The sequence below is a fragment of the Cervus elaphus genome, chromosome 8 (assembly GCF_910594005.1).
Source record: "Cervus elaphus chromosome 8, mCerEla1.1, whole genome shotgun sequence".
NCBI lineage: Eukaryota > Metazoa > Chordata > Mammalia > Artiodactyla > Cervidae > Cervus > Cervus elaphus.
The window spans coordinates 28,125,941-28,146,175 of record NC_057822.1 but is presented as its reverse complement, the minus strand read 5'-3'; the positions used below and the strand labels follow the sequence as shown (position 1 = coordinate 28,146,175).

General features: G+C 43.7%; 1 protein-coding gene across 1 annotated transcript in view; it reads left to right on the top strand.

Moving 5' to 3' along the window:
• The window catches only part of TTLL4 (tubulin tyrosine ligase like 4), a 31,235-nt gene extending 28,668 nt beyond the window's left edge, over window positions 1–2,567 (top strand). Inside the window, exons 16-19 of the mRNA XM_043910028.1 lie at window positions 532–742; window positions 1,145–1,215; window positions 1,611–1,696; window positions 2,031–2,567. Coding sequence (XP_043765963.1) covers window positions 532–742; window positions 1,145–1,215; window positions 1,611–1,696; window positions 2,031–2,289 — 627 coding nt within the window. The 3' untranslated portion in view covers window positions 2,290–2,567. The remainder of the gene's footprint in view (window positions 1–531; window positions 743–1,144; window positions 1,216–1,610; window positions 1,697–2,030) is intronic.
• The last annotated feature ends 17,668 nt before the right edge of the window (window positions 2,568–20,235 follow it).

Genomic DNA, 20,235 nt, shown 5'->3' with positions numbered 1-20,235 from the left:
GGAGACCCGGATTCGTTCCCTGGGTCAGGAAGATCCCCTGGAGAAGGAGAGAGCTGATGGCCTTTAGTATGTGTTCAACAACCACTGTTCTTAGCAAAATACTGTGCCAGTCCACCCTTCTTATAGAGCTGTTGACCCTTTGGGTTTCTTTCCCAGAGGGGCACTGAGCCCCTAGAAGGCTTAGCTTCCTCAGAGCAGATAAGGGAGCCAGACGGAAGGATGGCGGATGCACGGCTGCGGCCAGATCTGAGTTGCTGGATTCTCATCTTGACTTCATCCAACATATCATTTAACTGTGTCCCCTGGCTCTCCTCACCCCTGCCAAGAATCTCTTCATCCTCTGAATAAGCTCAGTAGATTTGGGAACAGATGAGGTCCAAAGCTAGCCATCCCAGCCTGCCCTAGTGGTCCGTGGAAAGTCCTGGAGCCTTGGGACCCTGAAGCCATGCTTTCCACCTCCAGTTTCTTCATTCTCTGCCTCTGGCTTACGTGCTTTGCTGCCCCCTTTCCCCCCTGGTCCTCGGGCCGTAGGACTTCTACGCATCTGTGCTGGATGTCCTGACACCAGATGATGTTCGGGTTCTAGTCGAGATGGAGGATGAGTTTTCTCGCCGTGGTCAATTCGAACGCATTTTTCCGTCTCGAATCTCTTCTCGCTATCTCCGTTTTTTTGAGCAGCCACGATATTTCAACATTCTCACCACCCAGTGGGAACAGAAGTACCATGGCAACAAGCTCAAAGGTGATGTGTCTTCCCTGCCCACAGGAGGCCATGTTTAATGAGAGATTAAATCCCAGTAGACCAAGAAACGGGCTTCCGTGGCAAGAAGAATAGGCCAGTTGATTCCACCTTCTTTTTTTTTTTTTATGATGACTCTTTTCTTAATTCATTGTTTTGGCTACACTGGGTCTTCACTGCTGTGGATGGAGTTTCTGTAGTTTTGCGACAAACAGGCTCTAGGGCCTAGGCTCAGTAGTTGTGATGCATGGGTTTAGTTGTCCCACAGTTTGTGGGATCTTCCCAAACTGGAGTTCAAACATGTGTCCCCTGCATCAGCAGGCAGATTCTTGGTCACTGAACCACCAAGGAACTCCGATTCTGATTCCATCCTCTTGAGTCCCACCCTTGTTAATCTTATCCTAGGAGTAGATCTGCTTCGGAGTTGGTGCTACAAAGGGTTCCACACAGGAGCCATCTCTGATTCTGCTCCAGTGGTGAGTGATGCTGCCAGGATACAGGGGATGGCCTTGCCTCAGCCCTTCCCTCTCCCTCCCTAAGAGTGCAGCCTGGGTTGGGTGCGGGTCCAGACCCTCTCACTTCTTCCTAGGGTTCTGCAGGCCTCTGTGTCTCAGGACCCTTCCCTTTCAAGAGATACTTGCCTCCGGGATTCCCTGGATGCCTTTCTTTCAAGGATCAGAAGTGCTTTGTAGCCTCACCTTCTTGTCTGAATCAGGAGGGGGCCAAGACTTACTCTCCCCAACATGGGCCCATTCCGGCAGGGTTGCCCTTTAGTCACTCCGAGGTAGAGCTGGGAAAGAGGCCTAAGACCCAGACACTCTCCCCTGATCTTGAGCTAGCCCTTTGGCCTCATTGCTTCCTTTGCTTCCAGTGGACTCTCCCGGCCTCAGTTCTGACTGTCCCAAAGGCTGATGCGACACTCAATGCTTTCTCCAAGCCAGAGACTGTCAAGCTGAGGTGAGTGCTGCCTGGACAAGGGAAGGATGTTGGGGGTGAATTCAGGGAGTTTCCTTCCTTCCTGTCTTCCCAGATTCTGATGAGAACAGTATTCTCCAGTTGAGGGTTGGTGGGACTATCAGAATACTCTGTCACAGCCTCCTCTTCCAAGCGGCTCTTGGTAAGCCCAGTAAAGCTGAGCTGGAGCACAGACTCATCCCCAGAAGCAGCCACTTTCAGCCATACTGCAGTGAATACTGTGAATGCCTGCTCTAGACTCCAAAGGGAGCAGTCTATGGGTTAAAGTCTCAGTTACACAGAGTCTCAGCCATTTCTTTCCTCCTGTTCCCTTCAGAAAACATGGCTCCACCGAGCAAAATATACCGCTGTCTGAAGATGGGACCATACCCAAGCTGAAGAAGACCCAAGCTGGCCTTTCCCCTCCTCCCAGGAAACTCAGTTCCTCAGAGGACAGTGAGGACACCAACAAAGAGCCCAGCCTCTCCACCCAGTTGTTACCTGTGATCAAGTACTCTGGGCAGACTTCGAGACTCTCCGCTTCTGCCAGCTCCCAGTCAGCTGGTGGCTCCCTCCTGGCTGCTGTGAGCCTGTGACAGGCTTCTCTCCACTTGCCTGCCCAGGTGCACCAGTGTCAGCTACCTCACGGCATCCGGCCGGCTGGCCAGCCTGAGCCCCCACCCCCTCCACTCCGCCCCTCCTCAGAGTATTTTTTGAAGTGGTTGAATTGTAGAGATGGGTATTTGGCGGGCTGGAGGGGTGGTTGGGAAGGGGAGAAGGTGAGACAGGTTCACTGGCTGGCACCTCATATCTCAGCGGAGAAGCCAATGATGGCTACTCAGCCTTATAAAGCAGGGTTTGGTTTCTACCTTCAGAGAGCCATGTGTGGTTTGTTTTGGTTCAGTGGTTTTGAGTTATCACTCAAGAGGAGAAAGCATATTGAACATATTTGGGCCTGAAGTCCCTTGCTCTCTATATAATTGAAGAGGTTCCTCTGAGGGTCCTTATTTCCTCAGGTCTCACCCTCTCCCCTTCCCAACCCCCATCCTGAGGAGTCACTTTCAGAAACCTTCAGACTTCCTCAGTACTTGGGCAAACAGAGACCATGACATGCAGAACCAGTTTCCTATTGTCCTTGTCTTGGGGGCATCACCACCTCCAGACAATTTTTCCTTTCATGTACTCATCCAGCCAGTAGCCCTTGGTCTTCCTGCTCTGACCTCACATCACTACTTGTTCAGCCTTCTAGACTTCCCTCTCACGGATGTTACCTCTTCAGCTCTTAGCTTTCTGTGAGGCAAGAGCTTCTGTGAACTTTGTGAATTTCTCATGGCTGCAATCAAGGAGCCCGGATAATCCCAAGAGAAGGGTGGAAGGAGCTGAGGTTCCCCCTTCACTCTCTCTGGTGATCAGGGTCTGGCTCACAGGTCTCTGGGGCACGCACTCTGGTGGCCTGGCAGGCAGGTTTCAGAAACAGCCACCATTACAGCCTGAGCTTCCAGTCAGGCTCCTGGCTAAACTCATACGCTGAATTGGATCTACCTCCTGCCCCAAGACTCAGCCAGCAGTGAGTGTTCAATAAATGTTGTTCACGTGAACTGGAGATCTCACAGGATGCAAACACCTAAACCAGAAGTTCTCCTCCTGCCTGGGCTGAAGAGCCGCCCAGGGGGAAGCCAAGGTGGGAGAGTTTGGGCCAGAAAGTTTGTTTTCATTTGAACTATGCTCCTCCTTAATTTGACACCTCCTGGTTGCCTCTCAGCGCCCTCCCCAGCCCTACTGAAGCCTTACTTCTGTTTATTTTTCTCCCAGCAGGGCCCAACAAGAAGCCAGTTGGTCCCTTGATTCTGATACCCGGGTTTTCCCTTTGGTGTATCAGGCAGGAAGCTCTGCTCACGGTCTGACCCAAGACCGTGAACAAGGCTTTCTCTGCCTTTGTTCTTGAGCTTTGGAAAGATAGCCTGCTCCATTCCCTGCTCTGGGAGTTCTGTGGTGAGTTGGAAGGGAACCCTGGAAAAAGCCCTGAGAGGCCTGCCTGGGTTCAAGGCCATACCGCTGATATGTGAAGGCCATGTTGACAGTTGTGAAGAAAGCTGGATAGCAAAGTCCTGGGGCGTTGCTGCTCAATGGCAGGGACTTCAAAGTCAGGGCCACAGGAGAGCTGCTTGACAGTCCTGTTAAATCTCTTCTGATAGCCTGGAAGCCACCTCCCTCTTGTCCTCCATGGGTGCCGTGTCCTAGTGCAGATGTCAAAACAAACTTTGTGACGGGGATAGGAAGCAGCCTTCCTGTGATACCACCCGCTCAAGCTGTTCCGCTGGGGCTGGTCCTCTGGTGCAGCGGCTTAGGTGTGGAGGCCTGACCGAGCTCTGCTACTCCCTGGAAACCAACTTCAATACCATGCCTCCGAGAATCCCCAGAGAGCACAGCCACTTCCATTCCCGTAACTGGAGAAGGGACTGGCCTTGCAGTATGATGAGAAGCAAGGGAGTGAGTGGTGGGGAAATTAAATGAGAGGTGGGGATAGACTGTTCTCAGTAGTTTAAAGGGCTTGTCTGGTGGCTCAGACGGTAAAGAATTCACCTGTAATGTGGGAGACCTGGGTTCGATCCCTGGGTTGGGAAGATCCCCTGGAGGAGGGCATGGCAACCCACTCCAGTATTCTTGCCTAGAGAATCCCCATGGACAGAGGAGCCTGGTGGGCTACAGTCCATGGGATTGCAAGGAGTCGGACACGACTGAGCACCTAAGCACAGCAATAGTTTAAAACATGTTTGTACTTTTTAAAGTTTTCATCACATTTGAGTGTCTGGTAGATGTGAGTGTGTTGCTGGATGGGAGAAAGGAATGAGGTTTATGTATCATACTTCCCTTTCAGCCTTGAGAGAAAATGAAATCTTGCTTATTAAGCATTCAGCATACATACTTGGCAGTGCATACCCACAGTATAAGGTGTTTGGCTGACTAAGCAATTTGGGGGCAGTAATGAGATTTGGGGGAAAGTTTAAATTTGAGAATGTTGTTGTTCAGTCACTTAGTCATGTCCCACTCTTTACGACCCCTTGAATTATAGCACACCAGACTTCCTTGCCCTTCACTATCTCCCTGAGTTTGCTCAAACTCACGTCCACTGAGTCAGTGATGCCATCCAACCATCTTGTCCTCTTTTACCCCCTTCTCTTGCCCTCAGTTTTTTCCAGCATCAGGGTCTTTTCCAGTTGGTCAGCTCTTCGCATCACGTGGCCAAAGTATTGGCGCTTTAACTTCAGCATCAGTTCTTCCAATGAATATTCAGGGTTAATTTCCTTTAGGACTGACTGCCTTGATCTCCTTCCTGTCCAAGGGACTCTCAAGAATCTTCTCCAGCACCACAGTTCAAAAGCATCAGTTTTTTTTTTTTGGCACTCAGCCTTCTTTATGGTCCAACTCTCACATCCATACATACTAGTATGTTCATCCTTACTACTGGACAAACCATGGGTTTTGACTGTATGAACCTTTGTCAGCAAAGTGATGTCTCTGCTGTCTAGGTTGGTCATAACTTTTCTTCCAAGGAGCAAGCGTCTTTTACTTTCGTGGCTGCAGTCACCATCTGCAGTGATTTTGGAGCCCAAGAAAATAAAGCCTGTCACTGTTTCCATTGTTTCCCCATCTACTTGCCATGACTTGATGGTACCAGATCCCATTATCTTTGTTTTTCGAATGTTGAATGTCAGTTTTTTCCTAACTTGATAATGTACCTAGTCCTTGTTTGGAGAAAGGGGAACAAGTGCTCTTGAGGTAAGAAATGCCGTGTATAGGGTATTTCTGAAGCACTGGAGCAAGAATTTGAGGGCAGGGGCAGCAGCAAGGAGGGTGGTCACTATTTGTTTACTTCTGATTTACTCAAGCTTGATCAGACACTAAGGAACTTAGAATGAATACTTAATAGAAAGGTGGCATGGGGCTAACAAAAGAGCGTGGATCTTGGGAGTCTGACATAGGGTTCAAATCTCATTTCCTCTGTGCAGCCTTGGGCATGTCATCTAGCTTTTTAAAGTTTTACAATAATACAAATTTAATACCTGCATTGCAAGATTATGGAAATTGAGCAAGGTTATGGAAATTATGGGGAGGGAAAGGCAGGCTAGAGATGTAAAACCCTTTCCATGAGGGAATGAAGGCACTCTAGAGACATTATAGAAGTGAAGGGGCCAGGACAGGGTTTAGATACCTTATCACACCTACCTCCACCCTGGTGCATAAAGAAACCCTATCACCATTATTCATTCTACTGTTTAACTCTTTGTTGGGGATTTATTTCTTTGGTTAAATATTTCACAGACAGAATGCAAATTAAAAGTATGTGAATTGGGCTTATTCAGTTCTATTCAGAGAGACACTTTGATTTAAAAAGGGAATGCAACCTAGAAGTCCATCAGCAGATGAATGGATAAGAAAGCTGTGATACATATACACAACGGAATATTACTCAGCTGTTAAAAAATGCTTTTGAATCAGTTCTAATGAGGTGGATGAAACTGGAGCCTATTATATAGAGTGAAGTAAGTCATAAAGAAAAATACCAATACAGTATATTAATACATAAATATGGAATTTAGAAAGATGGTAACGATGACCCTATATGTGAAACAGCGAAAGAGACACAGATGTAAAGAACAGACTTTTGGACTCTGTGGGAGAAGGTGAGGGTGTGATGATGTGAGAGAATAGCACTGAAACATGTATATTGTCATATTTGAACTAGATCACCAGTCCAGGTTCGATGCATGAGACAGGACGCTCAGGGCTGGCGCACTGGGATGACCCTGAGGGATGGGATGGGGAGGGGGGTTCAGGAAGGGGGATGCACATACACCCGTGGCTGATTTATGTCAATGTATGGTAAAAACCACTACAATATTGTAAAGTAATTAGCCTCCAATTAAATTAGTTTTTAAAAAGTCTTTTCCCCTTCAAAAAAATAAAATAGAAAGGGAATGCAAGGGAGCAGTGAATGCCTAGAAGCTGGAGAAGGGAGGAGCAGGGCACAGAAAATAGAGACCTTGAACTAGAGCCAAAGAACATGCACCCACATAACAGCTGTGCCAAGGGACGCTTGTGGTTATAGGTCCATTCTTGTGATTTCAGGGTATTTATTAATAGTTGAGGGTGATTGTGTCTCCTGTCACCCTCTTGAGAGGACACCTGATTGTGCTCAGGGACCATCCAGTACCAAGTCAGTGAAGGAGGCTGATAATCCAGGGACACAGCTGAATCAGTTACCCAAATAACATAGTCACTGAAGGCAGCAGGGGGACCTTCCCTCCCGACTTCATCTGGGTTTGTCCTAAGACTACGGCTCAGCTCTGTTTACGGCTCAGATCCTCAACTGCTTTGGAATACTGATGGTCTTCAGAGGTGTGTGGAGGGAGCTCCATTTCATGCCACTTGACATTCTAATCCAGCCTCTCGAACACCACTCGGCCTTTGATCCCTGTGTAGCAGTTTGCACCCTTGTTAATGTCAGGCTCATTTGACTTGACTCTTCATCAGCTTTGGAGCCTTGAGAACTGCGAGCAACCTTAGGTTGTCCTTGGCAGATTTCTCCTGGGTGAAAGAATTCAAGAAGCATCAATAGCAGGGCGGGTGTTTTCTAAAGCTCATTTGTGCCTTAATGATTATAATGGACTGAGACGCATGAAATGCTGCAGAAGGTCATGGGGAAATCTAACACAATTTTGTAAAGATAATGATCTAAATTGTAACTAATACAGTGGGGAGACCAAAGCCTAGCTCCATGGGTAGTTAAGAGGGTTGGGAAGGGAGGGGATATACATAAAGCACCTAGCAAAGTACCTGATACCTATATAGTGCAGATTTAAAATAGATTCTAAAACAAACAAAAAAGCAGTAATACTACCAAAGCCATTTTCATAGAGGAGCAGTAACTGTAACAGCATGTTACTGTTACAGTGGTTCTATGATACCAGTATAGTAGCATTATAAAACTGTGATAAACATGAAACAGCAAACAGGTGATTTAATCAAGATAATTCACTCAGAAGGATTGAAGTCCTTAACATTAGTTAAGTCAGAGAAGTGCAATTAAACCTATACTGATGCAGGCTGAGGAGCCAATAGGGAAAAGCTACCACCCGTGGGATTACGACTGCGCCTGTAAATAAGAATCGCACCAAGGCAGAATCACTGGGCAGGCCTGGCTGAACCTCTCTTGGCCAGTCCCTCAGTCCCTGCTGCAGGCAGGTGGCCAAGTTCTCCTCTCCCTTCCCTGTGAGGCCCACAACACACGCAGGACCGTGGCCTGAGCCAAGAGTCTGTAGTTCAGAGAAAGGAGGTCCTCCTCCTTGCATGTCACTCAAGGCACTTTCCTGGGGAACCTGGTGCTGAAACATATGTAGACAGCCTGCTTCTGGGTCAGGGTTTCTGTGTAGCCGAACAGCTCACTGTGATGTATTGAAAGTCAGCCCTCAACTTTAGGGTTTGGTGGGTGGGTGGGGGGTTGTTGAGGGGGTGGGCGGGGGGAGTCTTAAGAAAAATAAAAACTACAAGGAGACACCACTTACACAGAATGGCTCAAATGAAAAAAAAATGAAAATACCAAGTGTCTGTGAACATGGAGCAGCTGGAACACATACATTGTTGGTGGGGATGCAAAATGGTACATTGAAAAATAGCTCAGTAGGTTCTTACTAAGTGAAGCACATTCAACATATGACCCTGCAGGGCAAATGTTCACAGCCGTTTTATTCATAATAGCAAAACCTTGGACACAACCCAAATATCCAGCAACTAGTGAGTGAATAAACAAATTGTGTATGAATAAACAAACTCAATATGACTTAGGTATAAAAAATGAATAAATTGACACATGCAACAGCATGGATGAATCTCAAGATTATTATAGTGAGTGGAAGAAGCTGGAAACAAAAGACTACATTATGATTCCATTTATGTAACATTCTGGAAAAGGCTCACTCATGATAGCAAGCTTATCTGTGGTTGCCAAGGACTAGATGACAGGAGTGACTGTTGAGGGGCATGTTGGAAATAAAACTATGCCTTGATTGTGATACTGGTTTACAACCATTATGTTTGTTGAAATGCATCAACTTACAGACTTAAAATGGATGAATTAGAAGTAAATAAATCTGACTTTGAAAAGGCTAAGGAGAGTCCATTTCATGATGCATATTCAAAATAGAAGCACAATGAGAGAACACTAAAAGAGTTAAAATTTAAAAGACAGCCAAGACCGAATGTTGGAGAAGATGTAAAGCAATTGGGGCTTTCACATATGATGGTGTGAGGGTGCAGGTGCAATCACTGTGAAAACTGGAAGTTTCTTATAAGTTCATATATATCTCTACCTATGATATGACTTGGCAATTAACTACCTACTACCTATGACTCGGCAATTCCACTGCTAGGTGTTCTCTCCCCACCTTAATCAAATCATATGTCCATCAAAAATGCTTATTGTGGCTTTTTAATAACAACAAAAATTTGAAAGCAATTCAAGTCTCTCAACAGGAGATTAGATGAACTGGTTTGGACTACTGCTTAGCAGTAAATCACTGATTAACGCAACATGATGAATCTCAAAAACATCCTGGGTGAGAGAAGTCAGACACAAAAGAGTACATACTGAATAATTCAGTTCAAGAGCAGAGGACACTAACCTATACGGATTAAAATCAGAACATGGTTCCCTCTGGGAGTTAACAGTATAGTAATAAAAGAAGTACAAGGGAAATTTCTGGAGTGGTGGTGGTGTTCTATTCTTGACTCAGATGTAGGTAATGCACTAGTTAAAACCCATCTGACAGTATACTTACCTGTGCCTTAATTTGAAGATAGCAATTGTTTCAGAAATAAAAGTGAAATTAATGTAATATAAAATTAACTGTTTTAAAGTAAACAGTTCAGTGGCATTTAGTACATTCAAAATGCTGTGCAACCATGACCTTTAGTTTCATCAACCTAAAAGGAAACCAGGGCTCTTGGACCCCTAACCCCTGTTTTCTGTTTTCTGTTTCTGTGGCTCTACTTATTGTGGATATTTCATATTAATATAGACGGAAGCATACAATATGTGATCTTCTGCCGCTGACTTCTTTCATTTAGCTTGTTTTCAAGGTTCCTCTAGTTTGTAACATCTATCAGCATTTCACTCCTTTTTTGTGACTGAATAATGTTACATCATATATATTTACTACAGTTTATTTGTTGATCTACTGTTGAGTATTTGGGCCATATCTTTTTACTGTTGTGGATAGTGCTGTTGTGAACATGTGTCTGAATATGTCATGCATATGTTATGCATATGTTCATGTGTGTATGTTCTTGAGGACCTCCTTTCTGTTCTTTTGAATGTTCTATTAGTTTGCTAGGGTTGCTGTAACAAGCACCATGAATTGGGTGACTTAGAATAATAGTCAAACAATAATCATTTATTGTCTCACAGTTCCAGAGGCTAGAAACCCGAGATCAAGGTGTCAGCAGGGTCTCTTTCTTCTGAGGGCTGTGAGGGAGGATGTGTTCTGGGCATCCCTCTTAGTTTCTGGTGGCATGCTGGCAGTCTTTGGCATTCTTTGGCTTGTAGACACATCATGCTAATCTCTGCCCTCACATTCACATGGTATCTTCCCTGTGTGCATATCTATCTCCAGATTTCCCCTTTTCATCAGGATACCAGTCATGTTGGAAGAGGGGTCCACCCTACTCCAGGATGGGCTTCCCAGGTGGCACTAGTGGTAAAGAACCTGCCTCCCAATGCAGGAGACATAAGAGACACAGATTCGATCCCTGGGTCGGGAAGATTCCTCAGAAGAGGGCATGGCAACCCACTCCAGTATTCCTGTCTGGAGAATCCCATGGACCGAGGAGCCTGGTGGGCTACAGTCCATGGGGTTGCAAAGAGTCAGACATGACTGAAGTGACTTAGCATGCACACACATTACTACAGTATGACCTCATCTTGACTTGTTACATCCACAATGACCCTGTTCCCTAATAAGGTCACAGTGTGATCAGAACGTCAGCACATGTGTTTGGAGGCACACAATTCCCTCCATCACAAACGTATACATCAGAGTGGAGTTTTCCATGTCAGGTCAGCTGGAAACTGATCATGAGATCAGCAGATAAGGCTGTAATAATGACATTATCAGTCTTAGTACACAGATCTCTGGAGTAATTTATGCTATACATGGTATATATAGAATTTGCATTTCCACGATGCCTAACATGAGAGATTGTTTTTTCCAAAGGTAGCTACAACAATTTCAACACATGTGTAGATCTACAACTGACCTTGCCACTCTTTCATTAGGAAATGGAATCTAATATCCTCCCCCTTGAACTGGGGAGAACACCTGACTGCTTTGACTAAAGAGTGTGGCAGAAGTGATGCTGTGTCGCCTTTGAAGCTGGGTCATAAAGTATCATGCAGCTTCTGCCTTATTCTTGGGAGCATTCACGTTTGCAGCCCTGAGCTGCCATGTGGTAAATCCTATACTCTGTGGCTGCCATGCTATGAGGAAGCCAAAGCACATGAAGGGCCATGTGAGGACACACTCGGGACAGCAGTCCTTGCCTCTGAGTCACCAGGCGCTTCCAGATTCTTCCAACCCGTGGTCTTTAAGTCTCCCGTGCTGAAGTCTCAGACATTACGTAACAGAAACAAGTCATTCCCACTGTTCCCATTCTAAATTCTTTGTCGTCAGCCTCCATACCTGTAATAAAATGACTGTTGTTTTAGTTGCTAAGTACTTGCGCAGTATGTTAGGCAGCAATAACAAAAGTTTAACATGAATTATTGGTTTCATTGCATAAGGCTAGAATGTTCAGATCCTCTAGCTCCATTTACCCCTTCCTGCCTTTTGCATTATTATCATGATTAATAAGAAATACATATGTGGTTTTTCAGATGACCAAAATATATTTCTCATATATATTTGGTCTTCATCAGTGGTTCCTGGCTCACACAACCCAAGACTCTTGGAACGTACTAAGTGATAAGAGCAATGGGAGAATCTTCTGTTACATTTGGTGTCTTATTCACAGTTCCTGAAAATGTTTCAGAACTGGAAAAGTGAAATGATTATCTTGTATAACAAGCCCCTTTCCTCCACAACTGTTTGTCAATGAGATGACTTTTGGAAAACCCCTAAAGATGGGGACTGGTTGTCAGAGAAACCAACCTTGAGGTGGAACTCTGAATTCCAGGGAGAGGATGAGGCACTGAAGGTTGAATCAGTCACCAATGGCCAGTTATTTACTAAACCATGCCTATGTAATAAAGCCTTCATAAAACCCAAAGGAAGGTTTTGGAGAGCTTCCAAGTTAGGGAAACAATGCTTCCACATGCCACTGTGCCAGGCCCAAAGTCTATGGGGACAAAAGTTCCTTTGTTCCAGACCTTGTTCCAACCAGTTCTTTCATCTGTTGATTTGTATCCTTTCAATATTCTTTGTAATAAACCAGTAATCTAATGAGTAAATGGGTTTCCTGAGTCCATGAAGTGCTCTAGCAAATTAATCAAACCCAAGAAGGGAGTTGTGGGAACCTCTGACTTATAGCCAGTTGATCAGAAGTACAGATAATAGCCTTGACTTGTGACTGATGTCTGAAGAAAAGGAGACCCTCCAATCTGTAGCTGGTTAGTTAGAAGCACAGGTAACAATCTGGACTTGTGATTGACATCTGAAGTGAGGGTTAGTCTTGTGGGACTGAGCCTCTAACCCATGGAATCTGATCCTCTCTCCAGAGTAACTAGTGTCAGAATTGAGTAATTATGGGACACCCAGCTGGTATGGGAGCACTGCTTGCTGGTGTGGAAACAACTTCTACTCCATTGGAATTGGGAACAGAACCTCTTAACTACTGAAGCATTGGTTGGCCAAGAAGTTCATTGGGGTTTTTCCACACGGAAAAACTCAAATAAACTTTTTTTGGCCAAGCCAGTACATTGTAATGCTACATATATCTCAAGACTGACAAAAGAAACGTTCGCCTTTGTGGAGGGTTTTCTCCTTAGATTTCAATCTCCCGTTCTGTGCATCCCAGAGTTTGGTAAAGGTCTTTAAGGGGAAAGTGGTTGAGTGCTTGAGGGTGCCTCTCCTTCTTAGTAAAACCTGAACTTCAGCCTCCTACCCATTCCAGGAATTTACCAATGCTCCCAGTATGAAGACATCAGTAAGTAATCAGCTGTGAGTTCATCCTCACTGGTGTCTTCATCCCTGTAGACCCAGCTACTTAGCATGTGGTTTGGGGCCAGATGTCTTGTTGTCACCTGGGTGTGCTCAGTTGCTCAATTCTGTCCGACTTTTTGCGGCCTCATGGATGGTAACTCTCTAGGCTCTTCTGCCCATGGAATTTTTCAGGCAAGAACACTGAAGTTGGGTGTCATTTCCTCCTCCAGGAATCTTCCTGACCCAGGGATCAAACCTTAGTCTTTTGCATCTCCTGCATTGGCAGGCAGATTCTTTGCCACTGGCGCCACCCAGAAATCCCATACATTATGATAATGACCATTTGTTAACTGACGGGTTTTGCTGATATTATCTTTCATTCTCACAACAGCCATGTAAATTTGGTATGTATTATTCATTTTTATTTAATTGTTGGGAACTGAGGCTTGTTCAAAGGTTATGTAACTTGCCCCAAATCTTATAGCTGATAAGCAACAAGGCCAGGATCAGAACCTGTGTCTGTATGTTCATACAACTTATGTTCTTTATTTTTTTGGTTCCTACCAGCTTTATTTATAATATCACCAAACAAGAATCAACCCAAATGTACCACAGGGAAACAGATCATCAGTTTTGGTATTTACAATGGAATATTACTCAGCAATAAAGAAGGTATGGATTATTGATATATACAGCCACATGGATAAATCTCCAAAATATTGTATTGTATAAAAGAAACCACACACAAGGGTACATGCTATCCAATTCCTTTTATATATATATTTTAAATAATTTTATAAATGTATGTATTTATTTATTTTTGGCTGTGCTGGGTCTTCATTGCTGTGCTCAGGCTTCCTTTAGTTGTGGTGAGAGGGGGCTACTCTTCATGGTGGAGCACGGGCTTCAGTAGCTGCAGCACATGGGCTCAGCAGTTGTGGGGCAAGAGCTTCGTTGCTCCACAGCATGTGGAGTCTTCCCAGACCAGGGACTGAACCCATGTCCCCTGCACTGGCAGGTGGGTTTCTGTCCACTGTGCCACCAGGGAAGTCCTTATATTAGTTTTTTTAGTGATAGAAATCAGAACAGTGATCGCTTTGGCGTAAGGAGATTGCTGGAAAAAGGAATAAAAGTGCTTTACGGGTGATAGAAACATTCATTGATTTTGGTGGTTGATTACATGGATGTATATATTTTTCAAAACTAGTCAATTGTGCACTTGAGATCTGAGCATTTTACTGTACATAAACATACATCAAAAAAGTATTTTAAAAAGTAAAATAATAAAGCATGTATTCAAACATGCAAAGGATCAAGGAGAACACAAGGACTATTAAAGCAGAAGATGTCCATTGGCCACTGGGGATGACTGCTTTACAACCTATGTCCTTTGCTGTTGTGAGCAAGCATTTTTCTTTTCTTTTTTTTTTTTAATTTTTTTAAAGCATTTTTCTAACTGTAAAGAAATTCATTTAATTAATTAAGAAAACATACAGAAAAGTATAAAGAATAAAATAGAATTATCATATAATATAAATTATAAAGTTGAATCATTATTATATTTGGTGTGTGTATTTCCAGTGAGGTGTGTGTGTGAGAGAGACAGAGAATCAACTGTTGAAAGGGTTTTGTAACTTGCTTTTGTTTCTTAATGAAACATTGTAAGCATTTTAATAAAACTCATGCTCTTTTCACTGAGTCATGCTGTTTCTTTTTCAACAAATTCTTTTGTTTCAGGATAGGGAGCCCCATTCAAGTGTCCAAGTCCAGCACCACCTCCAGATGCCCCCAGGTAGTCCAGGGGCCCTCCCACATTAAGGAAGCAGTGGTTGGAGGGTTTCATCTCATTCCCTTCAGGGAAAGATTGACACAGAGAAAAAATAGTCAATTATTTGCATTGCAAAAGTTGAAGTTCAGACAGGTGTTGGAATATTTCAAACAAAATATTTGATTATGAGGGGCCAGGATTTTCTGCTCTGAGAGCAAAAGAATTACCTTAGCTGGTAGAGAGAAGGCAGCGAGGCTGAGGTCTACTGGAAAAGAAGTCATACAGAGCATTCATCATTACTGGGACCCTGGTCTCTGAATTCTGGCTCTGACTTCACTAGCTGTATGACTTGAGAAAATTGTTTTTAATCTCTGCCCCCACTGTTTTGTGTCATATTAGGATAGTAACATTATTAACTCTTAGAATTGATGAGGGAATCAAATGAACTCATATTAGAAATGGTCAAAACAGTGCCTGGCACATAACAAGTCCTCAAGTGTTAAATCTTCCTCCTCCTCCTCTCCCCCGTCCTCCCCTTTCTCTCCCTCCTTCTCCTCCCCCGCTCTTCCTCCTAGGCTGATGTGTGTCCCTGATATAGCGACCATGTTCTGCACTTCTCCTCTGCCAGTGATCGAGAACCCGAGAACAACACACACCTGTGCCTCCTTCCTGGAAGGGAAGGTTCAGAGATTCCCTCATGCCAAGGATGAGGACATCTTACTACATGTTTGGGCATATAGGTAGATAGGCCTGAGATTACCTCACAGTTTTTCAGAAAGAGTCAGATGCTCCCAGGAACCCATAAAAGATGTGGAGGGTGGAAAAGTAGGAGGGAGAAAGTGAGAGAGGAGAGAGAGGCGAGAGAGAGATGGACGTGAGAGCTTTCGGGTCAGGAATAGGGGTAGAAAGTGAAGCCAGGTAGAAATGAAGACATTTCAGTTAATGGCAGCATAGGCCATAGTAGCTGAGGACAAGCTTGGGCACCTCACATGTGATGGACACAACGTAATCCCTCAAAGTTAGAACCAAGCACAAGGAAGGGAAAGGGCAGGTACAGTACTGCAATTCTGACACTAACTATCTGGAGTCAGTGCAGACTCGACAGGTCAAACGCATCATCCCCAACTAGACTGCCCCCACATCAGATGCCAACCACAAGGTTGGGGCTTCCCTGGTGGCTCAGTGATAAATAATCTGTCTGCCAATGCAGGAGACACGGGTTCAACCCCTGGGTTGGGAAGATCCCTTGGAGAAGGAAATGGCAACCCACGCCAGTATTCTTGCCTGGAGAAGCCCATGGACAGAGGAGCCTGACAGGCTACACGGTCCATAGGGTTGCAATGAGTCAGACACGACTTAGCGACTAAACAACAGCAAGAAGGCTACCTGTAGTTTTCACCAACTGACTACAAATTCAGTTTCCCACAACCCCTCCAGCTTTGACAATTCGCTAGAATGACTCATAGAATTTAAAAAAGCTCTATACTTACAGTTTTATTATAAACCATATGAATCAGGACCAGCCAAAAGAAGAGACCTATAGGACTGGCTCTATAAAGGTTTTGGGTTATTATTTTTTTTTTTGCCACACCATACAGCTTGTGTGATTTTAGTTCCCTGACTAGGGGTTGAACCCAGACCCTCCAGCAGTGAGAGCACAGAGCCCTAACCACTGAACTGCCAAGGAATTCCCTAGAACGAACTCTAGAAGGGTCTTGAACGTGGAACTTCCATGTCCTCTCCCATGAAATCAGGATGTGTCACCCTTCTAGCACCAACCAGGAGGCTCAACTGAGCTTTGGTGTCTAGAGTTTTTTTGGGATTTCATTATATAGGCAGAGATCGGCCTATGAATCACTGGCCATGAACCCAGTCTCCAGCCTCCCTCCCCTTCCCAGAAGGAAGGAGAGTTGGTATCCCCTGTCTTGAAGCTTCAACCCTCTAATTATGTGACCAGTTTTTCCAGCATGGCCAGTTTCCATCCTGAAACTATCTAGGGATCCACCAACAAAGACACTCCCATCACTGACAAAATTCCAACAATTAGAAGCTCTATCTCAGGAACCTGGGACAAAGACTCCACAGATTATTTATTATAGAGTGGCAGGTATTCCTAAATTTACAGAAGATAACTTAATGGTACAAAATGGAATTTCAAATAAAAGTGTGCAGACTCAGAAGGCAGCGCATACCCTTGATGTTTTTAGAGACTTCAGCATGGATGCCCTGAATGGGATAACGGTGAGTTACCCTCTCTGAAGTCACTAGGGCTGAGAGTACTGTTTGCTTCAGGAATCTGTCATCACGCAGGACCAGGTAAGTGGTTCTTCCTTCTTATTGACCATCACCCAGCCTTTGGTAACCAGGGTGATAGTAGGCTCCTCTTGACTTCCCATTTCTGCAGTAGAAACATTCATATTGCCTAATCCTTCCCCCTTCACCTCAAATCTGGTGGAAAGAGCATTAAATTCAGTACCCAAAGCATTGGGTTTGATGTTTGCTCTGCCACTTATTGTTCTTTACCTCACTGAACTTTATTTACCTTATTGGGAGGAGAAGAAGAAGAACCTCTAACTACTCAGGGAGACTGTTATATTCAAATAAGTTGCTATAAGCAGGAGGTCTTTTTATAAAGAGGTGATATATTAATTTATTAGGGCTGCCACAGACTCAAGAAAGGCAGACCAAGTGCCACAGACTTAGTGACTTAGCAGAAATTTATTTTCTCACAGTTTTAGAGGCTAGAAGGCTGAGATCAAGGTTTCAGTGGGGCTGGTTTCTTTTAAGACTTGAAGAAGAGGATGCAAGAGAAACAATGAACAAACCAAAGGACACAGTTAGAGAACTGCTTGAGAAGCATCTGAAGCACAGGGTCTGGATGGACTGGGCCACCAGCTGCCCACCTTTGTACAACTTAAAGGAGAAATGAGATTTAACATGTTTGATTCTCTTATGTAGGGATTTACCTCTGGAAGTGTCCTAACTTTTTGCTAAAGGAACAAGTGTTGTCTGGTCTTATGAACACTGGGGAGGCAGAGTGGCATGAGGTAGAAAGACCTGTTCTTCCCATCTCCTTCTGGCCTCCAGTGAAGATGGAGGGTCACCCTTGAGTGGACTAGAACTCTGAGCTCCAGATGGTCATCACAGTAGCAGGAGATGTATGCGTGCATGCTAAGTCACTTCAGTTGTGTCCGATTCTTTGAGACCCTGTGGACTGTAGCCCACCAGGCTCCTCTGCTCACCGGATTCGCCAGGCAAGAATACCGGAGTGGGTTGCCATGACCTCCTCCAGAGGATCTTCCTGACCCAGGGATCAAACCCCACATCTCTCGTGACTCCTGCATTGGCAGGTGGGTCTTTAATAGTAGAGCCACCTGAGAAGCCCAGCAGGGGATGATCCAGAGGCAATTCTTGAGAGCTACTTGGCACCAAAGGAATGTTCTGGACTGGAATGGAAGATCAAATTTCCAACTGAGTCCTGTCATGTAAAGAATGTTGCTCCCAGATAGGAGATGGGGTATCCATCAAACTCCTGAGCTGTCATTTAGTAAAACGTTGGAACAATTTATTACTTATATTATTATTATTTATTTAATTAATTAATAGATTATTTATGGATATTATTTAATTAAGTGATGTGGGAATAATTAGATAATAAGATCCTAGGTCACACCAAAGCCAAAAATTAATTCCAGATGGATTGAATTGCTAACTGTGAAAAAAAAAGTAGCAGGTAAAAAAGTGAAATTGTCACATATAAGGTACAACATAGGAGGATTTTTTTCCCCTAATAATCTTGCGGTTGTCCCAAGCATGATATGAAACCCAGAAGTCATAAAAGGGAAAAAATGCTAGATTGGACCACACAGAAATTAACAAGGTACCCTAAATAATAGCCAAGATATAAAGAACAGACAACCAGGAGGAAATACTTGCAATACATGTAACAGATCTCCCTAAAAGAACACCAACAAACTAATAAGAAAAGGCGAAAAAATCCAATAGGAGAAAGATCAAAGGATATGACTAAGGACTTCATGGAAGAAATAGAAATAGTCAAAAGGTATATTTTTTTAAAAAGCCCTGAGACTTCATAATATTTAAAGGAATTTGCATTAAAGTATCAACATGATTTTTTTCACTGACAGGTAAAAAAAGGGTTTATATAAATTTAGAACAGGGTCTGGAAGAATATGCAGTAAATTATGAACAGGACTTCATTTTAAAGGAATGTAAGTGGGGAAGCAGAGCAGAAGTCTTTCAATTTGTTACTTTATATACTTTTTCACGTGGTGGTTTATTGGTGATTTTTACTTTGGGGATGTTTTGCTGTATAATTTAATTCCTTGGAAAACAAGGTAAACATAAATTCTCTATGCTCAGGAGGCTAGAAAACTTTTGTTTGTTTATTTTCATTTGCAAAATCACAAAAATGTATGAGTTAATTAAAAGAATCAGACTAGTTTTTACCTACTCTCACATCTCAAACCATTATTTATGCATACTATTTGTCCTTGTACTTAATTCCTGGATATCTTCAAATATATGTTTTTCCCCAAACACTTCTTTCTAGATACCTCCCTCCCCTGAAATAGGAAAGAAAGAGGAAAAAAGAAGTAAAGAAAGAAAAAAATAGGGTACTATATGTATGTAAGGATTTAATTGTTTTAATACATTATTAAAACACACTTGCTCCTTGGAAGAAAAGCTATGACAAACCTAGACAGTGTATTAAAAACCAGAGATATTACTTGGTCAACGAAGGTCCATCTAGTCAAACTCATGATTTTTCCAGTAGTCAGATATGGATGTGAGAGTTTGGACCGTAAAGAAGGCTGAGCACCAAAGAATTGGTACATTTGAACTGTGGTGTTGGAGCAGACTCTTGAGAGTCCCTCGGACAGCAAAGAGATCACTAGTCAGTCCTAAAGGAAATCAATCCTGAATATTCACTGGAAGGACTGATGCTGAAACTGAAGTTCCAATACTCTGGCCACCTGATGTGAAGAGCCAGTTCATTAGAAAAGACCCTGATGCTGGGAAAGATTGAAGGCAGGAGGAGAAGAAAATGACAGAGGACGAGATGGTTGGATGGCAACACTGACTCAATGGACATGAGTTTGAGCAAGCTCCAAGAGATGGTGAAGGACCAGGAAACCCGGTGCGCTACAGTCCATGGGGTCGAAAACAGTTGGACAGGACTGAGCCACTGAACAACAATTACTTTTAGGTGAGGATCCAAGTGACCAAATTAACAGTCAGATGTCACATTGGGAAACAAATTTCCAGAAATGTCAAAAGAAAATGGTTTACTATGTGGCTTGCTATGTGGCTTCTCTTGTTAGTGGCTTTTGAATAAGCCACTTGAAAAAAAAAAAGGCATATTACAATACATGTTACACAATTCCAAGAGCCAAAAAGCATCCTGTGAAGTTATGTCCCTGTCACCTTTGTCCTAAAGGCCATTACTAATACAAATTTCATGTGTATCCTTCCAGAGATATTCCATGCATATGCCAACATTTTGTGGTAGCCTACCATACCATTACAGCTTGCTTTTATTTAAAAAGATATATCTT